The following is a 20,548-nucleotide window of genomic DNA, read 5'->3' as shown; positions in this document are numbered from 1 at the left end:
TGAGTTCTACAATTAACTTACGAGTGATGACATAGAGGAGACGATCATAATCAAAATAATAATGGCGGCAGCAGCAGCAGCTGGTCTTTATATCCTGCTTTAAGACTTCTAAAGCATTTACATACATTATCCCATTTGAGTTTTACAATGGCACTAACCACTGGGGATCAGGAAGGGATTGGGAGGATGGTGGTACCCTTAAGCATTATGGGTAGAGAGGTTAGGGAAAATTTAATATTGTTTTGGACATGTCTTTGATGCGTCTATGGGAGCTCCAGTCTGAAATTTCCAAGAGGTAGTTAGAAATGCATGATTAGAGCTTAGCAGAGACTAGGGATAGAAATATAGATCTGGGAACCATGAGGATATAAATGATAATTGAACCCATGGGAGCTAACTTTGATTGTTCCAACTCCTTGGTGTGACATTTAAGGTTCATTCTCTCTTCCTCCCTCCCCCCACTGCCCTGTGACCTCATATGTCCCATCCTATCTTTTCCAAATTATTTCGTATTACAGAATTGCAGAGCTGAAAGGGACTTCAGAGGTCACCTGGTCCAACTCATACTTAAATAAGAATTCCCCTCCACAACATATCTGACAAGAAGTCACAGAATTTTTACCTGGAAACTTCTAATGAGAAGGGAATTCCCCCTAAATATCTAATGCTTTCCAGCTGATCTGGATTTATTCATGCTGTTCCATCTCCCAACAGATCAATCAATAAACATTTCATTAAGTACCTATTGTGTAGCAGGCACTGTGCTAAGGGCTGAGGTTACAAAAAAGACAAAAGATAATCCCAGCCTTCAAGGAGTTTATAATATAATGGGGGGAGTTAATAGGCAAACAAATATATATGAAGTAAGCTATATACAAGTTAAACAGGAAATATTTAACAGAGGAAAGGTACAGGAATTAAGAGGGGTTGAGGAAGGCTTCTTGTAGAAGGTGGGATTTTAGTTGAGACTTGAAGTGAGCCAAGGAGGTCAGTAGTCAGTGGACAGAGGGCATTCCAGGCTTAGGGGACAATCAGGGAAAATGCCCAAAGCAAGTTCTAATAAATCCTTAAATCCCAATGTAATTCCTTCTTTCTACATGGCTCTTCTTTCTATGTTCAAATCCTGTCGCTGGTGCTTACTAGCGAAGTGACATGTTCATAGTTAAATATTCCTGATTCCAGATCTAGAGTCCTATCCATTACCATATGCTGTCTATAAATGTGGCCCATTTGATTACAAAAGGCAGCTGTATTATCCACATATTATCTGCAGAACATTAAATATATAAGAATAATAGGATAACGACTTGGACCATTTTCATCTGAACCCCACTTAAAAAAAAAAGATGAGAAGAAATTAACAGTACAACAACCACTCACATCTGTACAGAGCTTTAAAGGCTAGCAAAAGCACTTTATATCAAGATTCTCATTTGATCCTCATGGTAATCTTATAAGGTAAGTGTTATAATTATCCCCATTTTACAGGGTAGGATATTAAGAAAAGAAGTTATGTGACATGATTAAGGTCACATGTCATAAGGGCCTGAGACAGGATCTGAACTTAGTGGTCAAGTGCCCCTATTCAATCATTTCTTAATTGAAACGATATCACTGAATAGCTACATAGGTAATATGCATTTAGTCCAGAGTAAAGAAGAACTAAATAAATCTTTCGAGAAGCTGAAAAAAAAGGAGAAAATACATTTTTCTGGAACAACTATAAGAACTAAAATGTTCACAGTACCAGGCACATAGTAGACACTATATATATGTTTATTTCCTTCTTTCTCCTCCTTATACCACCCCCTCCAGTCACCCAATGCTTCATAAAAATCCTACTCTGAAGCCTCATCACAATGTGAGGTGACCTAGGCTATGTCAATGAAGGTGTGTTGGTAATCAAAATGGGCTCCTTAGCACTTAGTTCAACAAGTGCCCTTGAAGAGTTTGGCCTTTGTTTCCTTTGATTAATTCAGTGTCTTTGATTGAATCTTACTAGGTGCTAAGCCCCAGGCCCAAACCCCTATTAGGTGTAAAACCTTAGTGGGTGTGGATTCACAACTAAGGTGGGGCCCAAGGTGGGGCTAACTCCAGGGAGGGCCTAGTTTACATGTCTGGGAGAGCAGAGGCTTTTAGACCACGTGGGTTTAAGTCCACCTCTTTGTGATGATTCTAGGTCACGTGGGTGAGTCGAATGTGCAACTCACCCCTGATGCTGAAAAAGATATAAAAACGAGGGGTTGGCTGTTTGTTCTTTGGAGCTCTACCTGCAGCAGTGGTGGCGAGCGTGACTCTGGGCCAGCCCTTGTTCCAAGCTCCCAGGCTGAACCTAGATGTTGGTAACCATGAATCATACTGGGTCTGTCTGTTGATGTTTGTAATTTGTTTGTATTTTGTTCTGAAGTTCAGGGTGCTGGTTTTTTTCCCTGAACTAAGTGAATGTTGTCTGCATGCTGAATTAAAGTAAGCTTGTCAACCCCTTCAACCTTGCTTTCCTTATTAAAGCAGATCAAAAGAACCTGTGCTTTCCCAGCATGCCGGCAGCTTTCTGGGTGCTGGCTGTGGGTGGATCTTACACCCCCACAGAAGCTGCTAGCCGGATTGTGGAAACATTCCAAGTATGTGGTCTAAGAGCCAGCCTATTTAAGTCTGCAGAGATCATAACTTGTGGCCATAACAACCCATGGATACACATTACTCCCTCCTGATATGCCCCCCTTCTCCTTCTGTAGTGAGGGTGTCAGTGGTGTAAAAGGGGTTAGAAAATGCTATGAATCAAATCATTTTTAGACCTTCTATAAACATGAAATGTACTTGTTGGTACTCTAAATGTAAGATCTTTATTCAAAGAAAAATGAGTTGTTGTATCATAAGAGGATCTGAACAATTTCAATACTGACATCCTCAATACACAAAGCAAGAAGACACAAGGAAGTTGCAGATAAATAGAAGGATAAGGTGAATAGAGTAGTTGAGAGAGCTGTTTCATTATGCTTAAAGGCAACAAGCAACATCATTATGAGGCACTTGATCATCTTACCTCAAAATGCTTTTGATGAATATAAGCAAAAAGATTCCTATCGAGATAATTACAACTTATATAAAAACATTTAGTTCAGAGGAAAAGAAAAGAAATTCTATGAAGCACTTGACAAGATCCTCCAAACCAAGTCAACACAGGCTCAGTAATATTCATGGACTTCAATGTAAAGGTGGAACAAGAAAGGATGGTAAAAAATGTTAGAAAATAAGGTTTGAGATTAAGAAATTAAATGAGTCAAAAGTTTGTAATAATAGTTCTTATATAGCACTTTAAGACTTATAAAGCACTCTATGTATATTATCAAATCTGATTTTCAAAACAATTCCTTTGAAGTAGGTGCTATAGTTAATGTCCATTTTATAGATTAAAAAATTGAGGCAGAAAAAGGTTAAGTGATTTACCCTGAATATCACAGCTAGTTAATTGCCTGAGGCAGGATTTAAACACAGGTTTTCCTGACAAATCCAATATTATATCCAATAAGCCATCATGTCTTTCTGTTTATATCTACAAAGCTGAAACAACACTCTCAGTTTGAATGATTGTGGTGACAAATACTGAACAGAAGCCTCACACCCATATATCATTTTTTCAATAAGAGATTCTGAAGGTGTAAACATGATGTACCCTGAATTCACCACAAAAGCCAGGAAACTATTAGTTACTAACGTAGAAAAAATTTCTGAGTCAATAAATTTGAACAGATTATCTAATAGAGAAAAAGTAAAAAATCAACACCAAATTAGAAAAGCCTAGCAAAGTGATAGAGAAGCAATAGCTTATCAATACAGTAAGATGACTTTCACATCTTTATAAAATCTCCATGAGAATGATCTACCTACATATTAAAGGAGCTTTTGATGAAAATAAGTGAAAGGTGGGCTTCTACAAACAATTTCCTACAACAGATAATATCTTCCTAGTCACATTGGTAACTGAAAAGTACAGGAAATAGAAGATTTTGCTTTGATTGGTGATTATAGAATATCACTTGACTCAGCAGCAAAAAATAGAGCCTTTAAGGCTTTTTTATGGTAGAAGTGTCTCCCATGCATATGTTAAAATTCCTTTATATATGCAACCAGAAAAAATGTTTTGTTTGCTCAATGCTTGTTCAATGATCTTTATCAAAATGAGGCATAAAATAGGGAGACTGTTGTCAAACTACCGGCCATTATCATGAAGAATGTCTTGCAGAGAATCCAAATGAAGGTATTTCCTGGAGATGGTAAAATCCTCCAGATAGTTCTGTTTGGAGCTGCCATTGTGCTGATTGCATCAAGCCATAGAATGCTAAGAGGATTTCTCAAATAAATACAAGACTACTCAAGAGAAGAAAGTGGCCACACTGGAAAAGCTAAATGGATCAAAACTGTCTATTGTCCTAACCATAACACCTAATTGGATGGGTGGTCCATTGACAGTCTAATACCTTGAATAGGCAGGCAATGTAGATGGATGATGAGGTGGGTCCAGAACTGAACAAATTTTGAAAACCATGAATGAACAATGATTCTAAGCTGTTCTTTGAAACAAATGCCCATTTAAAAATATTCTTTTGGTGATGCTATATGGCTACTAATCATGATACATCTCAGTTTTCAAGGATATCAACGGGTAAACCAGGGGGAACAGAAAGATACATTAGAGGATGTAAGTAGACTGAACTAGATTACCAACAATTACTTATATGCAGAAAGTGGAATAAAAGTATCATCCAGAAAATTCATGATCAGAAAAAAGGGTGGGATATTCACACAGAGTGAGGTATATCAGATGGGCAGCCTGCGGGCTATACCGGCACCCAACAAATGTTAAAAAGTACTAGAAGGCGGCCCTCAGAGGTCTGATTAGATAGTTTATTCAACATTTAGAAAAGGCTATGGGACGGCAATAGCAAAGGATAAGTAGGTGTGGATTGATTGTAATCTACATCTTTACAGGGACTAATCACAGATCCACAGGAGTACTCAAGTACATACTTAATAAGAAGCTAAATTAAGGAACAGTCAACATAGAACTTAACTCAAAAACCTTTTTTAATTCACTCATCATATATAAAGGCACTGTGCTAGGTGCTGAAAGTACAAAGGAAAAAAAAAGAACGGTCCTTTTCCTAAAAATTTTAGTATCTATGTGGAGAGAGATATAGTGTGAAAACAGAGTAGTTTGAGCAGGGAAAAGATGCTAAAACTAAGAGGGAAAGGGACAAGAGAGTATCAAAAAAAGCTTCTGCTAAGAAGTGATGCCTGAGCCAAGCCTAGATGGAAACTAAGGATTCTAAAAAGTAGATGTTAAGAGAGAATACATTTCAGCCATGGGGGCCAGTGTATGTGAAGGTAGATAGACTGTTAATTTCAAGGTGGGAGGGAGCAGCTAGTAATACATCTGAATGGACCTCAGAATGCATGTATGTTATATATGAATTCCATGAAATATGTCTAGAAAGGCTGAAAGTCAGATTTTGGAAGGCCTTAAACAGTAGTCTTAAGAGTCTGTATTTCATCCTCAAGGTAAAAGGACACTACCAAAGATTTTTGACCTGAAGAATAACATAGTTAGACCTGTGCCTTAGTAAGATTATTTTGACAGTTATAAGAAGAATATATTACAGAGGAAAGAGACCAGAATCAGGGACAACAATTAGGAAACTATTGCAAAAGTGCATTTAATAGGACATAAAGGCTTTTACTACAATAGCAGCAAAGTGAGTAGAGAAAAGGGCAATGAAGAAAGGTATTATAAAGACAGAATCAACAAAATCTGGAAACTTATTGAATATGGGAATGAAATAAAGGGAAAAGTTTAGGATGGATCTAAGGCTACAAACCTGAGTGACTGAAAGGTTAATGATGTCACATCAAGAAATCTGAAGAAGTGGGAGGGTTTTAGAGGGGGAAAGGAAAGATAATAAACTGGGTTTTAGATGTGTTAAGTCTGACAAGCCAGTAGGACATCTAGGGAAATATACCCAGCAAGCAACCAAATGGAAATGCAGGAAGTACAGATATGGTTCAAAGGATGTAATGGAGAAACTTTATAAAAGCCTCTCATCAAGAATTCAAAAGGAATTCTATAAGCTCAGACAACACAAAGTTTTATCAGTTCAGCATCCAGTCTCAGGAACTTTGAAGAAAATACAAAAGACACCAGAGAATGGAATTTTAATCTGTAGACTTGTCAGTTTTAGAATACTCTTTAAACTTGAATCTTTTACATTCACAGTCACTTAGAGTTCACTCTGAACTGTTATTTTGGCTCAGTGGAGTTTCTTAGCAGACTAATTTACCTCTCGGGTAGGGTTACTCTCTGTGCTATCTTCTGAAAGTCCTAATGACTTCTCTCCATCTGTAGTTTTTCGGGAAGCTAGTTGTTGACGGGCTTGCTTCACAGTTTGGCTAAGCTGCCAGAGAAAGCAAGAAAAAAAGAAAAAAAAAGTGTTAATACCAATAACAACAAGTGTTCTAACAGGAAAATAGGCTCCTGCTATTAAATTCATGCCAGACTTATGACAAGAGGATTATTTTCACAAGAGATTTTCATCTTGTGATAATATTTTTGTATAACAACTTTAGTTTCATTATTCAACTCAGCAATTTTTATTTCATCATTTTATCTTAAGAGTTATAAGTCAAATAAGTTTTTGACATTATATATTTTTACTTCAAATGTGAGCACAAAAATATCAGAAGCTAGAAATCTGGATTAACACACATAGCAGCTATTGAACAGATGCTTCCCACCTTGAAAGGCAACAAAGTATAGCATAAAAAGCATCCTACTTAGCAGTCAGATCTGTGTTTGAATCTTACCTTAGCTACGTACTGTGTGACAATGGGGCAACTTACAACTACTCAGACACTCAGTCCCTCATCTGAAAGATGCAAATACTTTACTTGTACTACCAGTGTCACAGGGTTGTTTTGAAGAAAATGCATTGCAAACTTTAAAGTTTGGTATAAATGCAATGCTTGTATTATTACTATAGACATCCCTCCAAATGACACACCTCTAACCAGGAATCCTTCTACTAGCTATTCCTTGCAAATCTAACTACTTTTGTTATTCCTTATTCATACCCTTCATTTCTAGACATCCTTCTTCCCCGCAAGTTTTGCTAGCCTCTATGTATACTTTTCTCTCCCATTTTGGGTTATCCCTTTCCCATTTTTAGACAACAATCCAATCTTTCTTTAAAATCTTTGTTCTAACTTCCCTTTCCCAATTAATGCAGATGATAAGCTCATGATTTTTAATACTATATTCAGCAAAAGTGCTATTATGGTTATTAATATTTATGTTGCCTACATATTCATTCTGTCTCCACTCATTATATTGTTATTTACCTATTTATTACTTTTCATTAAAGTACAGCTTGTCTTAAATAAGACTATAGTTGATTTAGAACTGGAATGTTCCTACAGGAAGAAAGAGTATATAATAAACTTTATTCCCCTTTATAGATGGCTAAAGACAGCAGCATAACCAGTTCAACCATTTTGCTAGAATTTTGACATAAAAATTTTTCCTAAAATGAGAAAAACAGGGTCTATAAATTTCAAGCAAAGGAATATGCAAAGATGAAAAAAATTCAGATGACTACTAAAATAGTAATCTAAGTTTCAGGTTCCCTTTCTCATTGCCATTCTGGTCTCCCTGCAGTATACAACCCCTTACTAAATTCTAATTGTTTTTAAAGATTTTTCAAAAAGATCTCCTTGAAAAGAGATCAACTTTAAAAACTGGCATTTGTCTTCTAAAAGACTTTGATTTCAATGAGCTAGTTTCAGAGTGGCTAAACAAGCCAAGATGAAACTATCCACAATACATAATAAGGCATATGTGTAGCTAAGGTTACACAAAACACAGTATCATGAATTATCCTAGCTCTTATTATTTGCCAAGTGGTAGGTAGCACTGCCCTAGTCCATGTGGCCAGGGAATCAAAGTCTTCTTGTAAAAGACCTGCAGTAAGAAGTAAAATAAACTTTAAACCTTGATCACAATCACTGCATTGCCTGAAGCAGTATTCTCCAAACTGAGTGAGCAAAAAATTCTGGGTGATGTTAAGCATAGCTCAGTTCCTAACTCCTCCATGAGTCTTTTCACAGTTACTTAAGCCTACATCTTGCTCTTTCATATTATTCTGATTGTTTCATCTGAGTTAATCTTGTCTTCTTGAGTTAGACTATAATCTCACATTGGTCCCTTCTTTTGCATAGAGTCAGCTACTTGGTGAAATGAAGTGTTGGCCTTAAGGGTCAAGAAGACTTGAGTTCAAACCCTACCTCAAACATTTATTAGTTGCCTGACCCAGGGCAAGTCACCTAAGCACTGTCAGCCTCAGTATCCTCTTCTGTAAAATGGGAATAATATTACTTAATTCACAGGATTTTTATAATGATAAAATGAAACAATGAGATAATATACATAAAACACTTTGCAGACTCTAAAGTGCTATATAAATGTTAGCTATTATCATTTACTATTATTATACCCAAAAGTGCTGACTATATAATAGGCCTTCAACAAACGCTTATTGATTCTAATTATCTAGTTCTGTCATAAAGTAAAACCCAACACTTTAGTGATTTTTTAAAGTTTACCATAACTTGAAAATTCAATGTGGAAAAGAAAGCTATGTTCTCAAGAAAGAAATAAATGATGGGGAAAAAAGTATGTATTTCTGAACCATAATATGCTTTCTGCCTTTTTCCTAATGATATAATGAATTTAGTCACATCATTCATGCCTCATGTCTCAGTTTTGTATTATATCATGTATTTAGGGTATTTATGAGCAAGTCTTTCTTCCCTTATTAACCTGTACACACACACACAATATGGAGGTAGAAAGAGTGTCTTATTCTTCTTTGTTTTCTCTAAGATAAACATGATACCTTGCACAAAGTAAATACTTTTATTTGATGAAAAAATGCCAATAGCCAAGCAAGTTGATTTAAGTACTAAGATCCAGTACCTTTGTTTTCTTAGCTAAATAAATCACTTTGTACTCCTCCTAGGTGATATGGTAAATGGCACTGTTCAAAATCAGTTTATGTTATCAGTAATCGTAAGTGTGAAAAAATTTTATAGCCAGTGTCTCTGACAAAGGCCTCATCTCCTAAATATATAGAAAACTGAGTCAAATTTATAAGAATACAAGTCATTCCCCAATTGATAAATATTGATAAATGGCCAAAGGATATGAATAGGAAGTTTTCAGATAAAGAAATCGAAGTTATCTATAGTAATATAAAAAAATGCTCTAAATCACTATCGATTAGAGAAAAGCAAATTAAAACAACTCTGAGGTACCACCTTACACCTATCAGATTGGCTAATATGACAAAAAAGGAAAATGACAAATGTCAGAGGGGCCTTGGGAAATTTGGGGCACTAAAGCACAGTTGGCGGGAGTTGTGAACTGATTCAACCATTCTGGAGGGCAATTTGGAACTATATCAAAGGGCTATAAAACTGTGCATACCCTCTGACCCAGTAATACCACTACTAGGTCTGTATTCCAACAAGATTAAAAAAAAAGAAAAGGACATACATGTATAAAAATATTTATAGCAACTCTTTTTGTGGCAAAGAATTGGAAATTGAGGGGATGCTCACCAATTGGGACGTGGCTGAACAAGCTGTGGTATATGATTGTGATGTAATACATTGTGCTATAAGAAATTACAAAATAGGATGCTTTCAGAAAAACCTGGAAAAACTTACATGAACTGATATATAAAGTGAGAAGAACCAGGAGAACAGTACACATAGTAACAGCAATATTATATTATGATCAACTGTGAATGACAACTATTCTTAACAATTCAATGATCCAAGACAATTCAGAAGCTCTTTTGATGAAAAATGCTATCCACTTCCAGAGAAAGAACTGGAGTCCGAATGCAAATCAAAACACACTTTTTTAAAACTTTATTTTCTTGTTATTTTATTTTTTGGCCTGTGTTTTCTTTCATAACATGGAAATAATGTTTTGCATGACCACACTATACCAAACTGCTTACCTTCTCAAGGATAGGGAGGGAAGTAGATTATTTGGAACTCAAAATTTTTAAAAATTAGTATTAAAAATTCTTTTTACATCACTCCCCTTTCCGAACTCTCAAATATTTTCTTGAATGGTGCTGCAACAAACAGCCTAAGCACACAACCTAAGCACACAATGTATAACTATACAGAAAAAGGAACTACACAAATAAGAACATGTAGCCTAACTGTACTGTGTCATGTTAACTAACTTGTCATGGTATAGAATTCTAAAATACCAAGTGTGCAAAATTACTAAAGGAATATTGTTTTAATAAAAACATTTAAAAATATAAATGTAATATCTGAGATTTTATTCTACTTCACACAACTATTTATAATCAAATAAAATAATATATGTAAAACACTCTATAACCATAAAGAACCATAAAGCATCCTAATCATGAAAACTCATACTTGTACAATGCTTTAAGGTATTTACAAAGCATTGTCTAAATAGAGGAGTTGTAATAGTTTGGGTTTGAGATGCACTGGACATATTAAGTATTGTGAATGTACTTACAGCCAGGGCCTGCTGTTGGAATGTTCCATTTTCATATTTTTCTTCCTCTTCAGTATCACCGAGGGCCTGAGTAGGCAGCAAGCTGGGACCGGTACTTCGAATAGCACTTTTCAAACTGCTCTGATAAATGCTTTTGCTGCTTTTAGGGGTCAAATATGGGGCTGAAGCAGAAGACTGCAAGGCTACAATGCTTTCTTTTTCTGCCTATACAATGAAGAAAGGATACAGTGAGTCTCCAACATAAGTGCCACAAATATCACCTTTGTTTACTGAATTCCTCAAAGTCCAAAAGTACTTCAGAGGTTTTTTGGGGTTTTTTTGGCTATCCTGTGAAATTTTACGACAAGTATTTAGCAGCCTCATTATGTCATGACAATCACAGATGTCCCTCATGGCTGTCTTACACCCTCTCCTCATCTCCCTCCCTCTACTACTTCACTTGATCTCATCACCTCCGATAGATTTAACTTCCGTTTCTCTGCTGGTAACTCCCCAAATCTACCTATCCTGCCTCCAACCTCTCTGATGACCTACAGTCTTGCATCTCCAACTGTCTTTCAGGCATCTTGAACTGGATGTCTAGTAGACACCTTAAACTCTACAGGCCCAAAATTGAACTCACCATCTTTTCCCCAAACCCTACTCTCTCCGCCAACTCCCCATTACTATAGAGGGCCACACCATCCTCCCAGTCCCACAGGCTCACAACTTAGGTGTCACTGTGGACTCCTTACATCTCTTTATTGCCTATATCCATTCTGTTGCCAAGGCCTATTGATTTCACCTTTGCTATCTCTCTGTCTTCTCTGACACTATTACCACTCTAGTGCAGGCCCTCATCACCTCACACCTGAACTACTGAAATAGCCTGATGGTGGGTCTGCCTGCCTTATCTCTCTCCCCACTCCACTCCATCTTCCATTCAGCCATCAACGTGATTTTCCAAAGGCATAGATCTGATCATGTCACCCTTCTATTAAATAAACTCCAGTTGACTCCCTAATGCTTCCAAGATCAAATACAAAATCCTCTGCTTGGCATTCATAGCCCTTCACAACCTATCCCTCTCCTACCATTATACTTTCTTACACCTTACTATGACAATTCTGTGACAATTCCACAAACAAGACAATCTATCTCTTGGCTCTAGGCATTTTCTCTAGTAATCGTCCATATGCCTTGAATGTTCTCCCCCTTTAACTCCACTTACTCACTTTCTTGGCTTTCTTTAAGTCTCAACTAAAATCCCATCTTCTAGAGGGGGCCTTTCCCAACCCCTCTTAATTTTAGTGCCTTCCCTTTTTAAATTATTTCCTGTTTATCCTGTATATAGCTTATTTGTTTGTTTGCTATCTCCTCCACTAGAATGTGAGCTCCTTGAGGGCAGGGACTTGTTTTTTGCCTCTTTTTGTATCCCCAGTGCTTAGCACAGCATAGTAGGTGCTCAATAAATGTTTATAGATTGATTTTAAAAAATCAGAAATTGTAATACAATTAGGGCCACACAGTGAGTCCATGATGTGTCAGTAATTGAACCCAGGTTTCCTAATTAATGGTTTTCTGTTCCATGTACTAAATTCAAAGTTATACCAAATAGGACTCTAAAGAAAAGTGTACAGTAGATAAACCTCAATATTTGTTCTTTTGATTTCTTAGCAAACCCATATTGAGAGCCACTCCTGAACTTACTGCTTCATAGGATTTCTGAAGCTGCTGCTTTTTTCTTAGCTTCATTTGCTGATTTACTCTGTTCTTCACCTGTTCTTGAAAGCGTTTCAGAGCTTCTTCTTTCAATCGTTGTTGTTCCTTTAGTTCTTCTTCTAACTGAGATGCTGAAACCTTATAAGAAAAAAGGAGGAAAATGAGCTTCATTCCCCAGATAGTTTTGCCTATCTAGACTCTCCTATCCTAAACTGGGAATAAAATTAGGATAAAATACTGAAAAAATCCAGTTTCACAGATTAGCATTTTCAAGTTTCATAGATCAAAATTCCTTAGAGGATAAGGAGATGGATGGGACTCAGAAATGTAGAACTTAGCACAGCTTTAGCAGCTCAGGTACCTGAACCAAATGAACTAAACACTTAAATGGAAATAATTTGCTGAATTCCAAAGCAAATTACTTTTAAACTGAATTAAAAAGTCACTTTTTAAAAACGCAGAATGAATCAATTCTAACCAGAACTCAACCTATACACATTTATTAAAACTATAGAACAGATCAAAATACTCTCAAGAACATGCTCTAAACCATATTTCATTAGGGCTGTGTCTCTGATTAGCATTCCCTCCTCCACATCATGATTATCATTATTATTTTCCTCAAATTTATACAAACTTTCCCTACATGTTTTATCAATTATCAATAAGCATTTATTACAAATGTTTATACTGTGTGCCAGTTACTGTGGATACAAATACAAAGGATACCTACCCTCAAGGAATTAATATACTATTAGGAGAGACAACATGAATACACATAAGCATATACAGATTATAGAATTATGTACACATATACACCTATATACACAGAGAATAAATACAAGAAATATATATGTATGTACACATAATATATACAAGAAAAATACAAGGTAGTTGTGGATGGAAGGTGAGTACCAGCAAATAGAGGGATAGGAAAGGGTTTTTATAGAGGTGGTGTTTCAGCTGAGCATTGAGGAAGAAGTGGAGTCTATGAGGTAAAAATGAGAAGGAAATGTAATATATGCAGGAAGGACAGGCAGAACAAAGGCATGGTGACAGAAGGTGGCGTGCCATGTGTGACGAACAACTTGGCCCCAATGTATCTTTCCAGTTTCATCTATTACTCCCCTTTCCAAACTCTCAAAAGCAAATTACTTTTGACTCACCTCTTAAAATATATGCCATTAAGGAATATATATGTACAAAGAGGGACGAGTAGGAAGTCGGGGAGGGTCTTTTGTCACAAGGAGTTATGTCTCAAAAAATAAATGACAGAATGACAACTCCAAAAGAGCTGTCACCCAGTCTGGAAAGCTCCAGCATCTTTAGCTCCTCACTCTCCCACCACACCCAACAAGTCCTATTAATTCTTCCTAAGTTCTCCAAACTTAAAACATCACAGAATCAAGAACTGGCAGAGGTCTTAGAGATACAATTCAATCCACTCATTTTACAGATGAGAAAATTAGGACCTAGAGAGTTAAGTGGCCTAACAAAGGTCACGTGCATAATATAGAAAGTCAGATTTATAGAGAAATTCAGAAACCATCTAATCCAATCCACACTTAAACAAGAATCCCCTCAATTCCAGACATGAGGTCATTCAGTGCCTTTCAAGACCTCTCAAGAGGAGACATCTACTACTGTGCTATATCCTAAGGTATCCAATTCCACTTTTGGATAGCTCTAATAGATTTTTTTTCATTTTACATCTTTCTCTCCAACTTTTGACCATTGCTGCTAATTTTGCCCTTTCTGGGGGAAAGTCTTTTTTTTCCCCACTGAACTTTAGCACTTACTGATTCTATCACACAGGATAATATTTAAAACTAACAGAGATCTTTACGATGCCAGCACCCTCACTGTACAACTGAAGAAAGTAAGACATAGAGAGGTTGGGTGATTTTTCCAAGGTCACAATTACCTGACCCAAGACTTGCACCTAGGGTTTTTTAGGCTACACACACAAAGTAGATGTCCATTGATTGAGGAGCAGCTAAACAAATTGTGGTACATGACTGTGTTGGGAGATTACAGTGCTCTTAAAAAAAAAAATTACAGAGTCATGAGAAAATATATGTGAATGTAGGCTAAGTGAAGAAAGCTGGGTCAGGAAAATAATTTATACAACTACAATGAAGATGGGAAGAACAAAAATGGAAACTGAACACTGCAATTATAATGACCATGAACTTGGAAAGGAGTCCCTAGCAGAGTTTCCCAGTATCTACGTAAGGATTCAAGCTTCAGGCAGGGGGCTGGACAAGGATGGCTTCAGAGGTTCTTGCATGTCCTAAGACCCTTTGATTTTATGAGTAAACTTACCGTATTTTATCGATTGTCTTTGTTTCCTCAAGTATAATTATTATTTGAGGGGAAGGGATGGTACTGTCTTAAGTAAGGTTAGGCTCATTCTATTAACTGGTCCATCGCCTGGCATTCTGGGGGTGCTCAAAAAAGGTTAACACTATTATGCAAATTAACAAGCCACAAGTTTTGACCCATACTTTCGGCACCCCTTCTACAAAAGCATCCTTATTTACATAAACCTGAGAGGAGACCCTGACACCCTCCCCCACCCCCACTGTGGGTAAAAGTGGCACTCACAGACGCTGGGGCTTCATCACTACAAGGTGAGGCACACTCCACCCAAGCCCCAACAGGCGCCACCGCCTCATTCCTCTCAGCCAGCACTGCCAGCAGGGCCCGGTTCTTCTCAAAGGTTTGTTCCACCCAGGGCGCACATCGAGACTTTCGAGTCCGTGCTGGTTTTTGAGACATCCGTGATTCCTGCTCAGAAGGAAAACATCAGCATCTTTGAACCCTCAGCCTACAAAACCACGCGAGGGCTGGGCCCCTGGGGGAGGGATGGGATCCCGGGTCGGAGTTAGAGTAGGGGAAGAAGCGGGACTGGGGAGGGGCGCCCCCGGTTAGGAAGGGGCGCGGGTGGGGAGCTCAAGCCGCTGGGGCCGGAGAGGAAAGAGAACCTGGACGCGAGCAAAGACAGCCGAGTGTTTGGTTAAGACAGGAGGATGGCGGCGTCCGGAAGGCCCGGGACATAAGACAGCCCGGCCTGGCGGCGGCACCCGGATCCCGCCCTTGGTCAGGGAAAGCTGCTGCAGGCCGGGGCGGGCCATCGGGATCCCAGACCCAAGAGAGAAACTAGAGATAAGTAACTACAACCGATCAACCGCCACTTTCTATTTCGGCGCCCGACCCAACCCGCATCTTTACTCCCACCCCTTCCGGGCCCGCCCTCCCTCCGAGCATCCGAGGCGGAATGTAGAAGGGACTCGGATTCGGCCTCCAGTTGCACTGTTTCCGGTTCCTGCGGGCCAGGATCCTAGCTTCCCGTGGGGTGTGGGGCGGTGGTCAGTGCTTTGTCTGCGGCCGCATGCTGTGGGGGGCGCTGTAGTCTGAGCTCTCCCGTGGCCGGGCCGACCTAGGCTCAAGAGCCGGGATACTCTTTTTCTTCTCTCCCGAGAGAGGGAGGAGCCGCATCCTTCATTTTAGAGCTGCCTGCCTTTTAGGAAAAGAAGTCCCCAGACATTTTTAATTTTAATCCGCATTATTAACATTTTCTCTTCACTCTCTTAAGTCCAGACAATCAACAAAACAATAAATTAGCGATGATTTGTAGCTTCGGAAGGAGATTGTTCATCCTGAAACGTTAACAATTGGCTCTGCAAAGAGGGAAGCAAGAGCCGGTAAAGCGACGAATGCGAAAGGATGGTCCTGTAAAAATAGTGGCAGGTTCACACTCTGAAGCTCAGAATGAGCCCAAGTGGGCTGTGAGTGCTAAGGAAAATAATACCCTTTTTTTAGCCATCGAGGAAAGGAGGAGGAGCCAAGAACCGACCACTACTTGGTGAAGGTGTTCACGGGCAACAGAGAAAAGTCAGAACTGCTCAATGGTTACTTTATTCCCATTCTCTTGGCCAAAAGTAGCAATATTTGGATTGGGGGGGAGGGAATAAAAATGGTTAATAGGGCATTGAAATCCTGGAAAAATGAGTAGATAGTATGTGATCACTTCCTGCACCCGATGAGTTCGGGCCACCAATACTACATGTACACAACCTAGTATATACTGAGAAAGAAATAACAACCCACCCATATGACTGCTGAGTAACTGTCCTAGATATTTAAATTGGAGGTGGGGGTGGGGAGGGAGGATCAGGAAGGGGTATTGTAAGACTGAAGAAGTGCAAATGTTATCCTGGTTTTCAAAAAAGGGAAGAGAGAATGGAGTTTGCAAACTATTGGCCAGTGACCTTCTGTCTCTGGCAAATTCTAGAACACATTATTAACATATTTGTGAGCATTTAGAAAAGTTTCATCAAGAATAGGTCATACTTTTTTTTTTTTTGCCATGCCACTGCTTGCATACCCTTCTTCCCCTTTCCCCAACTCTGGGATCAGCAATCAAAACAAATCAACATTATCATTCTAAGAAAGCAATTTCCCTATAGCTCCACTTGTCACCTAGACCCAAACCTCTATTCCTGGCAACCACAATCCTATATGTGTTGTCTTCTTCTGTTACAACCTAAGCTCCTTGAGGGAAAGGGCTGTCTTGCTTTTTTGAATTTATACCTCCAGTACTTAGCACAGTGACAGGCACAGAGTGAATGCTGAATAAATAGTTTTAAAATTCATTTTGAGGGAGCAATTGGAGTGGTAGTGAAGAGGTTTGGGGTGCTAGGACCCCAAAAATGCCAAGGCAGGGTCACCTGGAACAAATTCACACACTCAGGCCGTCTTTCAGCCAAGAGATAGTTTATTGTAACACCATTAGGAATGGGTGAAGTTTTTTGGGGGGGGGACCTTGCACCCTAATGGGGGTAAATCTAGAACTTATATCGAGAAGGGGCATGGAAAAGGAATGCCAGGGATGCTAATTAGGTAATCTAAGGGTCCAGGTGTCTTTGGGAACTATGGGAAAATATAAGGAGCATACCAGACATTGAGGGAGTTGTCAGAGGCATGGGGCCTCCTTGGCAGAAGGAAGAGTCCCATGGGCCAGCCTGGGACAAAAATCCTTGGGCCAGGTACCCCTCTGTCTGTTCTGATAAGAAAATGTGTTCTGCAACAAGAGAAATTGTGAGGCTTCCAGAGACCTGATCTTATGTCGGGGGCCCTAGCACCCCATCAGTAGATTAGAGAAACGCTGTGGACAGTATATTTGGACTTTAGCAGAGCATTTAACAAATTCTCTGATGCTGTACTGGTGGATAAGATGAAGGAATATGGGCTAGGTATAGTACAGGTAGGTGGATTCAAAACTAATTAAATAACCAGACCCAGAGAGTAGTCAATAACTCATTAACATCAATTTGGACAATCATCTCTAGTGGAGTGCATTAGCACTCTGTTGCTGTTCAGTGTTTTTATCAGTAACCAGTGAAAGGGCAGAAGATGTACTAATGCTTTCATTTATAATTGCTTCTAAGTTTTTCATGTGTTTATGTATGGTCTCAACTACACCAAGCTCTTTGAGGATGGATACTTACTTACTTCTATTACTTCTGTAGTACCTTACCATTCACTAAGATTCTTGGGATTGGTCATCTATTTATCCTCTGCTCATGAGCCCCCAGTTTTTTCTCTGAGCTTTGTTCCTACCAGCTAGAATTGATGAATTGATCACTTGATATAGTAGCAATGCAAAAGGTCATTTACTTAAAATAGAATGCAAGGTATATAAGAGATAAGAAATAAGTATTAAATACTCCTGCCATCCATTTTACAAACTACAAACTCCTAGAGTGTGGAGTCTTTTCAACTCCGCTCCCAAGTCAACTTACCAGTCCAATACCATAAATCGGGAAAATGAGAAACACAGGTTTATTTTTGGACACTAAAAGAAGAGTCCGTTCTCTCAGAACTCTTTAAGTTTTTACACAGGTATCCCATGGCAACTTGGGAAAGGCTGTAAAACCACGTATTTCAGCTGTAAGAAAACATAGAATCATCTTGTTCAACCTCTATCTTATACATGAAAAAATTGGGACCCAGAGAGGATAATTGGCTTCCTTGAAGTCACATGGGTAGTAAATGGTAGAGCCAGAATTTGAACTTGGGTGTTAGCAACTTGTATAGCAATTAAATTCAAGTGATTCAATGTCTGAATGCATCTTTTCAGCACCAGATCTGCAAAACATTTAAGTCTTGAGGCCATGGTTTTTCAGAGTAGGAACCACAGCTGGGAGGGCATGTGCAGATGTTGTTTTGGTTCCTCTTTACATGCTGCCTTTTCTAATTGGAACGTAAACTCTTCAAGGGCTTGCTTTCCAGTTGTTTTTTAAACCCCAGTGCTACATACATACTAAGCACTTAATAAATGTTTTTTTCATTCATTTAATTTCAACACAGGAGAGAAAAAGTCTCCTTTTAGTAGCAATATACATGTGGGGGAATCTCTTACATTTGCATCCATTTTCGAACCTCTTTTCCAGTTGCCTGCTGGATTCTTCTTATATTCTGTCTCTCTCACAAGAGGTTGTACTCAGCCTCTTACCAGGTGACCTGCCAATGCTTCCCTCTAACTAGAAGCTATCTTGGGGGTAGTGTCATCAGCAAGTGTTCTCCACACAGACTTGTGGAGGATATAGTTCCCAAAAAACATATGTCTTATATCTCTCTCCAACCAAATTCCATATTGAGCTCTGCATAGGCTTGGAAGGAATATAGTTCCTAAGGAGAATGTGCCCCTTCCTGTGTGTCAATCCTCTTCACCCCTTTCCACCCAGAACCTAGTACATAAAGTGCTCTGAATATATCAGGCTTATTGCCTCATTTCCATTACCTGTACCACAATACTTAGAAGGAAGGGCAGTGCAATGGGTTGGGAGTATGTCCTTCTATATGGCATGGTTAGTGGAACAGGATGGATACTCTTTTAGAGTCTAGAAGAAAATTAATAATGAGGCAAGGGTTGGGGTAGTTTCGTAATTTTCCCCATGATTTTTCAACTTGTCTTTGGCCACTGAAGCTTAACAAGAGCTCTAGAGATATTCTTCAGAATGTCCTCACTGCATCTTAAATAGGTCAGTTGTGCCATTGCAATGCTTAAAAGGCAATTAATTTCCCTCTTTTTGTTCCTCTGAATAGAGCACTTTTAGCAACCATGGACACAAGCTAGAGTCACACTCAGCATCTGAATGGGAGATAGCTCTTTTTAGAAATCACATATTTACTCTCAGTTTTCTTATGCTGAAGTAATATGTTCCCCACCTCACCCTACATTTATCAAGACCCTATAACTGCCCATATTTCCCTTACGGAAATTCATGCCTTCTCTGAGACCCCCGTTCTTCTCCTGTGGCCCCTGTCCTGAGCCTCACACCTGTCCCAATAACACCCAACCCTTTCACATCCCCAGGACCCCATGCCTCTCCAGAGCTCTGTGGGTAGCAGAGCCTGAGAAGATGATAAGAAGGGTGGATCTGAAAGATAAGAGGCAAGATGAAGGGCATTTTTGAGGTTTGTTTTAGTTTTTTATCTCTTCTCCATTTTCTTTGACTTGTTATCTTTTAGGAAGAATGGCAAGGGTAGTGAGGATGACCCTTTGGTAACCTGAAGTTTAAAAATTCTTTGAAAGGGGTCATTCTTCCCTGTCCATTCTTACTCAAAAACATACAAACAAAAAATATCCACCCTTGTTTTGTTTCCGAAAAGAGCCAGCTAATCTGTCTCTTGTTTGGTGGTTGCTGGAGCAGCATAGCCCTGCCCACTCGCTATACAAAGCTGCACAGAAATTCCTTGTTTCCTAGACAGGGCTCTGTAGCTCTACAAAAGCTCTGGTATTTGCCTCTCAATTTATTTCTCTCTCTTCTGGTAAATCAAACCCACAGTAGGGTCCTATTACTACCAGTTCACTAGAGCAATGGTTTACGAGACTGGGTGAAGGGAAAATGCCCTGAGGTACCTCTGTGAGAGGTTTGGGAGCTGGGGGAGGGAGTAACCCTTGTTGTCAGAGAATGGTTAGGTGTACCATGTGCTCATAGGTCTCTGAAAGGGTGCTGGAGGTGGGACGATAAAGGCAATGCTTAGATTTCTGTAGCCAGGGGTAAGACTCTCATTTAAGCATCAGGAATTACAAGACCGAAGAGTTTGGGGGAGATTAAAGTAGCAGATCATAGTTCTGTTTTCTCCCTTATCCTCCTCAGTCAATTCCCCTTGTCCTGAAAGTCACTTGGCTCCTTCATGTTCTCAATATCACCT

General features: G+C 39.0%; 1 protein-coding gene across 2 annotated transcripts in view; it reads right to left on the bottom strand.

The window, feature by feature from the left end:
- Positions 1-15,639, bottom strand: part of CCDC15 (coiled-coil domain containing 15) — a 51,099-nt gene extending 35,460 nt beyond the window's left edge. Inside the window, exons 1-5 of one of the 2 annotated variants that reach the window (XM_036746940.1) lie at positions 15,310-15,639; positions 14,930-15,112; positions 12,311-12,460; positions 10,622-10,825; positions 6,336-6,449 (exon numbers count right to left, since the gene is read on the bottom strand). In XM_036746940.1, coding sequence (XP_036602835.1) covers positions 6,336-6,449; positions 10,622-10,825; positions 12,311-12,460; positions 14,930-15,112; positions 15,310-15,459 — 801 coding nt within the window. In that variant the 5' untranslated portion in view covers positions 15,460-15,639. The remainder of the gene's footprint in view (positions 1-6,335; positions 6,450-10,621; positions 10,826-12,310; positions 12,461-14,929; positions 15,113-15,309) is intronic. The other variant, XM_036746939.1, reaches the window with a different exon arrangement.
- Positions 15,640-20,548: the final 4,909 nt, after the last annotated feature.

The sequence above is a fragment of the Trichosurus vulpecula genome, chromosome 2, assembly GCF_011100635.1.
Source record: "Trichosurus vulpecula isolate mTriVul1 chromosome 2, mTriVul1.pri, whole genome shotgun sequence".
NCBI lineage: Eukaryota > Metazoa > Chordata > Mammalia > Diprotodontia > Phalangeridae > Trichosurus > Trichosurus vulpecula.
The sequence above is the reverse complement of the archived record's forward strand: the minus strand, read 5'-3'. Positions and strand labels throughout refer to the sequence as shown.